The 11,866-nt window shown below is 62.2% G+C and overlaps 1 protein-coding gene and 1 long non-coding RNA gene across 2 annotated transcripts; one reads left to right on the top strand and one right to left on the bottom strand.

Moving 5' to 3' along the window:
• Positions 1 to 267: 267 nt before the first annotated feature.
• Positions 268 to 11,302, bottom strand: Serpine1 (serpin family E member 1). The gene is made up of 9 exons (XM_060367922.1): positions 11,169 to 11,302; positions 10,107 to 10,378; positions 8,358 to 8,591; positions 6,608 to 6,802; positions 4,394 to 4,592; positions 2,930 to 3,030; positions 2,757 to 2,843; positions 1,736 to 1,819; positions 268 to 1,485 (listed from the first exon to the last, which is right to left on the bottom strand). The coding sequence occupies exons 2-9, from the start codon at positions 10,375 to 10,377 to the stop codon at positions 1,448 to 1,450; spliced, it is 1,209 nt and encodes a 402-aa protein (XP_060223905.1). The 5' UTR covers position 10,378; positions 11,169 to 11,302; the 3' UTR covers positions 268 to 1,447.
• Positions 8,590 to 11,174, top strand: LOC132648008 (uncharacterized). The gene is made up of 3 exons (XR_009586345.1): positions 8,590 to 9,001; positions 10,147 to 10,383; positions 10,781 to 11,174. It is a non-coding gene; the product is annotated as an uncharacterized LOC132648008 (long non-coding RNA).
• Positions 11,303 to 11,866: the final 564 nt, after the last annotated feature.

Here is an 11,866-nt window from a genome sequence, read left to right on the forward strand (position 1 = left end):
GTGTGGGTGGGTATGAGTGTGTGTGAGGGTGTGAGTGTGTGTGAGTGTGTGGGTGTGTGTGAGCATGTGGGTGTGTGTGTGTGTGTGTGTGAGTGATCCTGTGTGGGGGTGTGGGTGCACAGAGCTCAGAGGACAGCTTTGGTCAGTTCTCTCCTTCCATTGAGGGGGATCCAGGGCTTGAACTTGGGTCCCCTCAGAGCCATTTCGCCAGCCCTCAGCGCTGCTTTAATTCTTCGTGTAAAACACAGAAGGCAAAAAGCGAGCACCTTTGTTTGCTAATCTTTGTTTTTATTATTTTAAAAACACATTTACCTGATTATATATCAAAAGTGAAAAAAAGGCGTATGTAACCCACGAAATTCAAGAGCAATTGGCCCTCCACTTGGGGCCTGTGGGGACACGGGGTGTGGCTGTCCAGTGCATGAACGAGAGGAGAGAGAGGCAGAGCAGGAGCCGTGCTGTTCCGGCGGAGACGCTGGTGGAGGAGGGGCCGCCATGAGGCGCACTTTGGTCGCCCCGTTGTGCAGTTTTTCAGTCAATTGGTTTCTGATCGACCCCCACCCGGAGGCTCTCAGTAAAGATTATCTAACGAGGTGGCCGGGAGCCGGCTGCCCCCCCACGTGTCCCCCGCTCACACTCAGCAGCCGGAAATGACACATTGAGGTGAGTCAGCGGTGAGTCACTGGGTGACTGAAGAAGGTTCTGTCCTGTTGGGTCACGCAGCCCCTTCTGGTGTGCTGGGAAGATTGGAGCCGCTCTGCCCTCCGCGGATGTCTCTCCCTCCTAATCCTTTCTTCCCCTTCCTTTAGCGTGGGCAGCCAGGCGGCACCTTGGCACGGGGGGGGGGGGCGGCACTGGTGACGGTGTGAGCCTCAGGCCATGGCGCGGCAGACACAGGCCTGAGACCCACCCGGGCCGCCGCCATGGCTTAACTAAGGCGCGTTTCCTTAGGTGCCTTCGCCCTGGCCGGCGCAGGGGCAGGAGTGGCCGAGCCCCCCTGGGCCCCGCCGGGTCGGGGTGCAGAGCCGGGCACACACCCACCTTTTCTCCCTCTTCCCAAAGAAAAAAAGCTGTGTAAACAAGTCACCTACACTCTGAAATAGTGCACGCGGGGCCAGGCAGCTGCCGCGCGCCGCCCCGGGCTGGCAAGGCCTCTCGGCGGCGCCAGGACGGTGGCACGCGCGAGTGCCCGGCTCCGAGGCCCGGGGCGGGAGCTGGGCACGCCCAGGGTCGGGATTCACAGAGCCGGGGACGGGTGCCCTGCCGGGGCCTCAGAGCTTCTCCCCGCAGAGTCCGAGGCTGGGAGGCCGCGGGCAGGTTTACCAGTGTGAGTGGAAAGGAAACGCCTCCTCTTTCTGCGGGAGAGTCCGGGAAGCAGTTCCTTCTCCTGAGCCTTTGCTCACAATGTGTCCAGTTCTGTCCCAGATGGAGGCTTCTCCTCCGGCGGTCAGGGCTCCATCAGCTGGCCCAGGAGGAGGATGGTCTCTGGGGGCAGGAGAATCATGGGAGCTGAGCATGAGCAGAGGAGGTAAGAGGGCCTCGGGGGTCACAACTGCCACGGGGGAGGGGGGAAGGGGTCACGGCTGCCCTGGGGGTCACGGCTGCCACAGGAGCACCGTCAGGCTGGAGCGCTGAGGAAGGCCGGACCTGAAGAGAGTCTGCTGAGCCCCTGCGGGCTCAAGGGGACATCGACAAGGGGGGAAGAAGGACAGGAGGGTGACAGGGCCCTGCTCACCTGTCGGATTGTGCCGAACCACAAACAGGAAGGATCGGTCCATGACCACCTCCAGAGGGGCCATGCGCGCAGAGACTAGAATGGCTGAAAGGGGGGGTAGTGAAATAGGTCGTCACTGGGCCAGTCCATCTGATGGCGAGTCTGGAACCAGAGTGTTCTGTGTGCCATGGCTGAGCCACACCCAGCCCCTCACTGGGGACTCTAGGCAGGGGCTCTACCACTGAGCCACACCCAGCCCCTCACTGGGGGACTCTAGGCAGGGGCTCTACCACTGAGCCACACCCAGCCCCTCACTGGGGGATTCTAGGCAGGGGCTCTCCACTAAGCTACAACCCCAGCCCCTCACTGGGGGATTCTAGGCAGGTGACCACTGAGCCACACCCCAGCCCCTCACTGGGGGATTCTAGGCAGGGGCTCTACCACTGAGCCACACCCCAGCCCCTCACTGGGGGACTCTAGGCAGGTGACCACTGAGCCACATCCCAGCCCTTCACTGGGGGATTCTAGGCAGGGGCTCTCCACTAAGCTACAACCCCAGCCCCTCACTGGGGGACTCTAGGCAGGTGACCACTGAGCCACACCCCAGCCCCTCACTGGGGGATTCTAGGCAGGTGACCACTGAGCCACACCCCAGCCCCTCACTAGGGGATTCTAGGCAGGTGCTCTACCACTGAGCCACACCCCAGCCCCTCACTGGGGGACTCTAGGCAGGTATTCTACCACTGAGCCACACCCCAGCCCCTCACTGGGGGACTCTAGGCAGGTGACCACTGAGCCACACCCCAGCCCCTCACTGGGGGACTCTAGGCAGGTGCTCTACCATCAAGCTAAGTTCCCTCGTCCTTGGTTTCTCAGCACAGCGTCTCATGAATGTGAACTTGCACCCTCCTGCCTCAGCCACTATGCCTGGCTTCAGGCAGTTTCTTCTCTCACTGTTGCCCCTAAGGCTGCAGGGCTCCTTTGAGCCCAGCTTCTATCAGTGGCCCCAGGTCCCCTGCGGTGCGGAGGCTGGCGCACTCACCGGTGGAGGAGGACGCCACCGTGCCGCTCTCGTTCACCTCCATCTTGACCTTCTGCCGTGCCTGGGCTGCGGAGAGTGGCTCTCGGCCTGAAACAGAGAGCGCGGGCCGTCAGCCACCCTCTGAGTGGAAACCCTGAGCCATGGGACCAAGGAAGTCACGGGACGCTGCGCACCGGAAAGGCGAGTGAAGTCGGCCTTGCTTGGGTGGAACATGTCAGTCACACCCAGGTCCTCCAGGGGGCCCCTGAGGTCCACTTCCGTCTCCAGAGAGAACCTGCGGGCAGGAGGGGGCAGGTCAGTGTGGCCTCCAGGCGCTCCCCGGACCCACCAGGTCCCCTTAGGGCAGACCAACAGGAGCACGAACAGAAGGCTGGCTCTTTGTTTGTTCTGGGTGCAGGCCTCATGTAGCCCAGGCTGGCCCCTAACTCGTTTGTTCAAGATGATCTTGAACTCGGTCCTCCTCAGTGCCAGGATTTACAGGCGTGAACCCCGTGCCCGGTTGGACATGTAGCCAGTTGGACAGGCATTCCACCAACTCGGCTACCCCAAGCCTGACCTGGCTCCTGGTCCTCCTGCCTCAAACCCCCTCTCTGGCCAGGAGGGCGGGCCTTTCCCTCCTGCCAGAGCTTCTAATATTAATGATGATTGTTCACTCTTTCTGCCCCTCAGACCTGTGACTCATGGCCCCCCACGCAGCTTTGACAGAACTGCGTTCCGTTCGCCTGCAGGAGGGGGCAGGTGCGCCCTCGCCCTGCGGGAGCTCGCTGTGGTGCAGGCTGCTTTGGGGTGCTCGGCCCCCCTTCCCACGGGGGCATGACTCATTAGCTCCACCGTGATGAGAGAGACAGAGGAGAAGCAGCTCGGGTCTGCTCTTTCCCCATCCGGGGTTCTGGGGAGCCGGCTGGGGGCCGCCCTGTAATTCTGGGCTCCCCCAGCCACGATCCCCTCCAGTTCTGCGGAAGGATGAGGGAAAGACATGGGTTTCCTTTGGGAGTCTGGCCCAGACGCTGTGGCTGCGCCTCGGCCTGGCTCATTTCTGGGTGAGGGGTGCAGAGGGGTGCGGGGACATTCCAGTGCCCCGAGCACTGTCTCGCGAGCTCCTCTCAGCCGGCCTTCCTGGCTTGTGTGTTTGGGTGGATGAGAGGAGAGAGCCCTGCCAACCGCCCCCCCCCCCCCGCCTCTTCCCCCATCAGGTGGTCTTGTAGACGGCCCAGGTTGGCCTTGAACTCCTTACCCTCTTGTACCAGCCTTTCAAGTGTTAGGATCGCAAGTCTGAACCACCCTGACTGGTCCCTGTGGTCCTGGGTTCCCACCCCTCAGGCATGTGTGAGCACACTGCGCCCTCAGCCTTCGCAGCCAAGGCCGGTCTTGATCTCACTCTCCTGCCTCAGCCTCCCAGGCACAGGCTGTGCCATTACGATCCAGCCACTGCCCTCACTGGTGTTCTGTGCGTGGGGTACGAGTTTCCCTCTCTCCTCTCCAGCAGTGGAAAAGACAGAAAGATGATGAAACCAGAGGCCATGACCAACCCGGGTAGAAATGTCAGCCTCCCGCACAGGCTGGTCCCGAGAGCGTCCGGGAAAGCCCGCATGGGGACCGTGGCCTCGTGGGGGTGCCGGGCGGTGGCGGACGCCCACCTCGGCAGGATGACGAGGCGGGGCAGCCTGGTCATGTTGCCTCTCCAGTGTCTGACGAGCTCGGCGTCCAGGGTGTCAGTGAGGGCGGCGAGGGGCACGGCTTTGTCGCACGGCGCGGCGATGAACATGCTGAGGGTCTCGCCGTGGTAGGGCAGTTCAAGCACGTCGTAGAAGTGGCCGTCCGGAGTCGTGAACTCGGCTGCGAGATGCCAAGATGGCGCCTCGAGATGGCCCCAGCTCAGTGGGCCCTTCCCAGCGCCTTCCTGCCTCTCTGATCCTCCCTCCTGCCTCTGGTCCTCCCTCCTGCCTCTGGTCCTCCCTTCTGTCTCTCTGGTCCTCCCTCCTGCCTCTCTGGTCCTCCCTTCTGTCTCTCTGGTCCTCCCTCCTGCCTCTCTCTCTGGTCCTCCCTCCTGCCTCTCTCTCTGATCCTCCCTCCTGCCTCTCTCTCTGATCCTCCCTCCTGCCTCTCTCTCTGATCCTCCCTCCTGCCTCTCTCTCTGATCCTCCCTCCTGCCTCTCTCTCTGATCCTCCCTCCTGCCTCTCTCTCTGGTCCTCCCTCCTGCCTCTCTGGTCCTCCCTCTGGAGGCCGGCTCTCACTCAGATCCTTGCTCCTTTCTTCCCTTTCCTCCCTTGCTCTAGCTCGTAGCCGAGGATGGCCTTGCCCTTGGCTCGGCACAGCGGGCTTCGCCGACCCTCGGCCGTCCTGTCTGTCCTGTTTGCCGCCAGCGGCCATCGCGTGCTCTCCCTCCACTCAGCTTCCCCCTCGGGCCTCGGGTCACCGCGCCAGAGCGTCTAGCGGAGCCTGGGCCAGATGCGGCCTGAAGTCAGCTCCGCCGCCCCCAGGAGCCAGCGCCCTCCGCCCGGAGCGCTGTCTGCTCTGCTGGGGAGAATTCCTGACAGCTTGCGTGTGTTCCTGACAGCTTGCGTGTGTTCCTGACAGCTTGCGTGGGTCTCCGTGACAGCTTGCGTGGGTCTCTGTGACAGCTTGCGTGTGTTCCTGACAGCTTGCGTGTTCCTGACAGCTTGCGTGTGTTCCTGACAGCTTGCGTGGGTCTCCGTGACAGCTTGCGTGTGTTCCTGACAGCTTGCGTGTGTTCCTGACAGCTTGCGTGGGTCTCCGTGACAGCTTGCGTGTGTTCCTGACAGCTTGCGTGTGTTCCTGACAGCTTGCGTGGGTCTTCGTGACAGCTTTCGTGTGTTCCTGACAGCTTGCGTGTGTCTTCGTGACAGCTTTCGTGTGTTCCTGACAGCTTGCGTGGGTCTCCGTGACAGCTTTCGTGTGTTCCTGACAGCTTTCGTGTGTTCCTGACAGCTTGCGTGTGTTCCTGACAGCTTGCGTGTGTCTTCGTGACAGCTTGCGTGTGTCTTCGTGACAGCTTGCGTGTGTTCCTGACAGCTTGCGTGTGTCTTCGTGACAGCTTTCGTGTGTTCCTGACAGCTTGTGTGTGTTCCTGACAGCTTGCGTGTGTTCCTGACAGCTTTCGTGTGTTCCTGACAGCTTGTGTGTGTTCCTGACAGCTTGCGTGTGTTCCTGACAGCTTGCGTGTGTTCCTGACAGCTTGCGTGTGTTCCTGACAGCTTGCGTGGGTCTCCGTGACAGCTTGCGTGTGTCTTCGTGACAGCTTGCGTGTGTTCCTGACAGCTTGCGTGTGTCTTCGTGACAGCTTTCGTGTGTTCCTGACAGCTTGTGTGTGTTCCTGACAGCTTGCGTGTGTTCCTGACAGCTTTCGTGTGTTCCTGACAGCTTTCGTGTGTTCCTGACAGCTTTCGTGTGTTCCTGACAGCTTGCGTGTGTTCCTGACAGCTTGCGTGTGTCTTCGTGACAGCTTGCGTGTGTCTTCGTGACAGCTTGCGTGTGTTCCTGACAGCTTGCGTGTGTCTTCGTGACAGCTTTCGTGTGTTCCTGACAGCTTGTGTGTGTTCCTGACAGCTTGCGTGTGTTCCTGACAGCTTTCGTGTGTTCCTGACAGCTTGTGTGTGTTCCTGACAGCTTGCGTGTGTCTTCGTGACAGCTTGCGTGTGTCTTCGTGACAGCTTGCGTGTGTCTTCGTGACAGCTTGCGTGTGTCTTCGTGACAGCTTGCGTGTGTTCCTGACAGCTTGCGTGTGTCTTCATGACAGCTTGCGTGGGTCCACGTGCCCACCTCCCCTCCCCCCCCCGGGGGCTGCGGGCCACGCCGGGCCTGGGCCGTGGGGACCGGAGCCTGGACTCACTGTAGTTGAACTTGCTGGTCTGGGCCATCATGGGCACCGGGACGGTGCTGCCGTCGGACTTGTGGAAGAGGCGGCGGTGCGTGCCGGCCTCGGGGAAGGGCGTCCGCCACCGGCCGTGGAAGTGGAGTGCGTTCACCAGCAGCAGGCGAGTGAGCCCGTCCACCGCGCCCCCGGGAAGGAGGTCCCCGATCATGCCTGCGGGAGGGGCAGTCAGGGGCCGGGGACGAGTGTCAGGGCCCGCCCAGGAGCGGGCGGCAGCCGGTCCTCGGGGGGCTGTGCCAGCTCACTGTTCCGCCCTGCCCCCTCCCCCCATCCCCGTCTTCCTCCCCTCCCATAGTCCAGTGTGGTTCGGAGCTCACTCTGCAGCCTAGCATGGCCTTGACTTCACGGTAATCCTCCTGCCTCGCTTCCCAAGAGCCGGGATGATGGGCACCAGCCACACCCCTGGTGCCTCGACTTTTCTGGGCTCCAGTTTGGCTTGGGAACCAGAAACCCCTGTTCTCCCTCGTCCCTCTCCCCCTGTTCTCCCTCATCCCTCTCCCCCTGTTCTCCCTCATCCCTCTCCTCCTTTGCACCCGGAACTGCGAGCGACCTCGGAGGCCGCACACGCTGCGCTAGCCCTGCTGCTCCCACGGTCGGTGGTGGCTGTCAGGTTGGCCTTGCTTTTCAAAAAAGCATTGGTGTGTGTGTGTGTGTGCGTGCATGCGTGTGTGTGCGTGTGTGTGTGTGTGCGTGTGTGCGTGTGTGCGTGTGTGTGTGTGCATGCGTGTGTGTGTGTGTGCGTGTGTGTGTGTGTGTGTGTGTGCGTGCGTGCATGCGTGTGTGTGCGTGTGTGTGTGTGAATGCGTGTGTGTGTGCGTGTGTGCATGCGTGTGTGCGTGCGTGCGTGTGTGTGTGTGCGTGTGTGCATGCGTGTGTGTGTGCATGTGTGTGTGTGCGTGTGTGTGTGCATGTGTGTGTGCGTGCGTGTGTGTGTGTGTGTGCATGCGTGTGTGTGTGAATGCGTGTGTGTGTGTGTGTGTGTGTGTGCGTGCGTGCGTGCGTGTGTGTGTGTGTGTGGACACATGTGCAAGCGGAGGTCAGAGGGTGACCGACGTGAAGCTGGTTCTCTCCTTCCACAGTTTCGTGGCTTCCAGGAATCAATTCAGGTCACCAGGCTCCATTCCAGAGCCCCTACCCGTGGGGCCGTCTTGCTGGTCCCAGTGAGATCCGGTTGGTGTTTGTTTTGTGAGGTAGCAGGACTAGAGGTAGGCTACAGTGCATCTGGCTTGAACTGTTTTTGTTTGCAGGGGGAGGGGTGGGTATGACGACACAGGGTCTTGCTATGTGCTTCACACTAATCCCAAACTCAGGAAACTCATCATCTTTCTATAGGCCTGAGCCACCACCACACCCAGCTCTGTGTGGTTTTATTAAAAAAAAAAAATGCCTAAGACAAACACAGTTTTCACTTACAGCTTAGTGGTAGAGCCCCTGCCTAGAATCCCCCAGTGAGGGGCTGGGGTGTAGCTCAGTGGTCACCTGCCTAGAGTCCCCCAGTGAGGGGCTGGGGTGTGGCTCAGTGGCATAGTGACTGCCCGGCAGACATGGGGCCCTGGCTCTCATCCTCAGCACCACAGGGGAAGGGACAAATATGAGCTCTTCTACTTTGGTTCCTGAAGCATTTGCCTTTTACCCATGAGGCTAAAGGGGAGCCGAGGATCCCCGATCCCTCACCGCGGGGACTGTCTGCTTCCCGCCGCTCGCTCACCTTTGGTGTGCCTCTCCACCCAGTCATTGATGATAAAGGTGGCCCGCTCCGCCTCTGAGAAGTCCACCTGCTTCACCGTGGTCCGGAAGAGCTTGAAGAAGTTGGGCATGAAGCCCTGGACCAGCTCCAGATCCCGCTGGACGAAGATGGCGTCTGCGGTGCTGATCTCGTCCTTGTTCCACGGCCCCACGAGCTCCCGGGACAGCCGGCGGAGGGCGGGGGCTGTGCCTTTCTCTGGGGAGAATGCGGAGGCACAGCGTCAGGCTCCCGGCTGAGGCGCTTCCATTCCCCCAGGGCTCAGTGCGCCGAGGCCTCTGTCTAATGTGTCCTCTCTCTCTGCTCTTTCCCCTCTTCCTTCTCCCCACCATGAGCTCACCACGCACCCATGGGTGGCCTGACTCTCTGTAGTCCAGGCTGGCCTTGAACTCACAGAGATCTGCCTCCTGAGTGCGGACACCATGGCCGGCTCCCTTTCTCATTCTTGTCTCTACCCCCCCCCCCCCAGGGTCTCACACTGTAGCCCAGGCTGGTTTCCCACTCGCTCTCCTGCCTTCGCCTCCTGGACCATCCTCAGCTCTAAATCGTAACCCTTGTGCATCGTTTTCCCAGTGCCGGAGCTCCTCATCTGGAGAGCCTTCTCCAAGGTCAGGTACCGGCTCGCAGGCAGAGGTCCTGAGGTCAGGGCACAGCCACCACAGGGTGGCTCACGCCGGCTAGAAGAGACCTGCTGCCCTCTCCTGGCGGAGGGGGGACGCAGGCAGAGGACGCTGGACGCGCAATGATAGTCTTCTCAGTCCTTTCTTAGTTTTTCCCCAGACAGGGTTTCTCTGTATGGCCCTGGCTGTCCTGGACTCACTCTGTAGACCAGGCTGGCCTCGAGCTCAGAGCTCCGCCTGTCTCTGCCCTCCGATGTTCACAGGCGTGCGGGCTTCTTGAATTACAAGCCTCGGCTTGCTCCATCCCCCTAACCCTCACAACAGCCCCCCTCAGCCTCGCCCGTGCTGGGATTCCTGCGCAAGCCCCGGCCTGCCTGCTCTTTTATTTAGTTTTGGGACAGAGCCTGGCTCTATCCTGGCCTAGAGTGGAGCTTGGTCTCGGCCCAGGCTCCCCTCAGCCCCCCTCAGGCCCCCCTCGTGCAGCGCCATGAGGGTGTCGTCTGGGAACTCGCGCCCATGACCCAGTTACAGGCTCTTGGCCTGTGTGGACGGCAGCCGCCTCCCAGATAGTAAAAAGAGAGTCCAGCTCACTTTAGAGCTCTCTCGTTCCCCTGGCTGTCCCTCCCCGGTCCTCCTGTCTCCACTCCCCTGGTGACATGGCTACGTGTGTGCGCCACCATCGCGGTTGGTGCCAGGGATGGTCCAGGGCTTCACCAGCCCAGGCAAGCCGAGTCCTGGGGCCAGGATCACACAGTCCCCGTGCGCCACCATCACCATCCGCTGGCTGGTTTAGACCAGTCAGGTGGGGAAGTGGGGAGAACAGTGGTCCCTGGCTGCAGCTGGACAGCGCTGCGGGGGCCCTGCCTTCGCCGCCTCTCTGGGGTCTCCTCCCCGCTGCCCACCTCCCCTCTGCCCACCTCCCTCTGCCCACCTCCCCTTTGCCCACCTCCCTCTGCCCTCTGCCCACCTCCCTCTGCCCTCTGCCCACTTCCCTCTGCCCTCTGCCCACTTCCCTCTGCCCACCTCCCTCTGCCCTCTGCCCACCTCCCGCTGCCCACCGCCCGCTGCCCACCGCCCGCTGCCTGTCTCTCACCGCTGATGCTGAAGCCCATGGCATCCTGGATCTGCTGCAGGGTTCTCCCGGCCGTGGTCAGCTGCAGCATGGCCATCACCGAGGACACGCCATACGGCGAGAAGACCACGTTGCGGTCCCCGGAGGCCTGGAGCACGCGCCGGAACACCTTCACTCCGAAGTCGGTGGCCTGGCGCGCCGTGCGGAGCTCTCGGCGGCGGAGAGCCGAGCCTTCCCCGCAGGCCAGGGCCAGGCCCAGGGCGAGGCAAGCGAGGGCTGGAGCCGGCTGCATCCTACGGTGAGCGGAAGAGTCTGAGGGGCTGGACCCTGCCGGAGGGGCCAGCCTGTCCCTCTGTGTGTGCCTCTGGCCTGCGAGAGCTCATCCGCAAGCTCACGGTCAACGAGCTCCCATGATGCTCTTGGGTGCCGAGCTCACCCCCTCGCCCTCCAGATGTTCCTTTTGCTTTTTCCCAGAGGGCCTCGCTGTGGAACCCAGGCTGGCCTTGACCTCAGGTGCTGGTTCTGTCCTCCCAAGCGCCAGGGTTGCCAGCAGGCCTCACTGCCCACAGACCCGGCCTGGTCTAGGCCGCCCTCGTCTGTGCAAATCCTACAAACCCACCCTGAACCCGCTTCCCGCTGAGCCGCCTGTGGGCGTGGCAGCGCCGGCTCACCGAGCCATCTACTCCTCCACTCAGCAGACGGCGGGGCCCTGGGAGGGCAGAGGCTGAAGGCTTTGACAGTTCTATTCTGGGACCCGCGGTGGAGGGCGCCGGCCCCTGAAAGTTGACCTCTCGTTTCACCCTGACCTCTGAGGCGCGAAGGCGCCCGCGCACAGGTAGGAATGCAGTTCTCAAGTTTGCTTTTTCTTTTTTAAAGCAAAGCTCCTTTGCTAAATTGGTGAAGGGGCGGTTGTCTGGAGAGGGCCTGGGAGACGGTGCGTTTGCTCCTGACACAGGGCCCCAAGTGAGGTGTGACCATCCTTCCCACCGCCCGGTCCTGGATGGCCGGTGGAAGAGAGAGGAGGGGAGGGGAGGAGGGCGGTGGCCGGGACTTCCGGGGAGGAATGTGCTCCCCGGCCCTCACCTGGAGCTTTCTGGGTGCCTCAGCTGTGGTGGGCTCCTCAGCTGTGGTGAGCTCCTCGCCTGTGTCGGCTGCGCTCGGCTGCGTCCTGTGGGCGTCGGGCAGCTGCTCCAGCTGTGGGCTCTGCTCCGTGCTCCGCCTGGCTGCAGCTGCTCCAGCTGTGCTCCGCTCGGCCGCAGCCCGGCTTTATACCGGACGCCGGCAGGAAACAGATGAACTCATGCCCCGCTCCACCCACTCTTAACTCTGGACCGTGGGCCCGGCCCCCCTCCGCTCCCCCCCAGACTTGCTGGGACGGGTGTGCACATACATGTGAGACAGGGCCCAGGGGTAATTGAGCAAACCCGGTTGCCTGGGTTGGAATGTCCCTGAGAGGGCTGGTCTGTGTGACCCCTGTGAGTGCCTGGGACCCCGATGCTCGCTCAGCCTCCTTGACCCCCGTTTAACCCTTTCCCTCAGGCGCCTGCTCGGACGCCCTGGGCTGCCTCCAGGGAAGCCGGCCTGGCCTTCTGGGCCTCTGCCCGGGGGCCGCAGGGCATGGAATGTGCCCTGTGGCCGTCTGCGATCTAGCTCCGCCTGGCCTCCAGCCCGGCGGAGAAGTCCAGTCTCCTCTCCTCCACGTGCCTGCCCGGCTGAGTCCGGGTCTCGGGGTGCCCCAGCTCTCATGCCGCGTGGGGGTGCCCTGGTTCCCGGGTGGGACC

This window comes from Meriones unguiculatus, chromosome 15, assembly GCF_030254825.1.
Source record: "Meriones unguiculatus strain TT.TT164.6M chromosome 15, Bangor_MerUng_6.1, whole genome shotgun sequence".
NCBI lineage: Eukaryota > Metazoa > Chordata > Mammalia > Rodentia > Muridae > Meriones > Meriones unguiculatus.

Coding starts and splice junctions, on each gene's coding strand:
- Serpine1 (XM_060367922.1), bottom strand. CDS start 10,377: ATGCAGCCGGCTCCAGCCCTCGCTTGCCTCGCCCTGGGCCTGGCCCTG. Junction 3,031..4,393: donor CGCCTCGTCATCCTGCCGAG/GTGGGCGTCCGC, acceptor TCCTGCCCGCAG/GTTCTCTCTGGAGACGGAAG. Junction 1,820..2,756: donor GGTGGCGTCCTCCTCCACCG/GTGAGTGCGCCA, acceptor CCCCCCTTTCAG/CCATTCTAGTCTCTGCGCGC.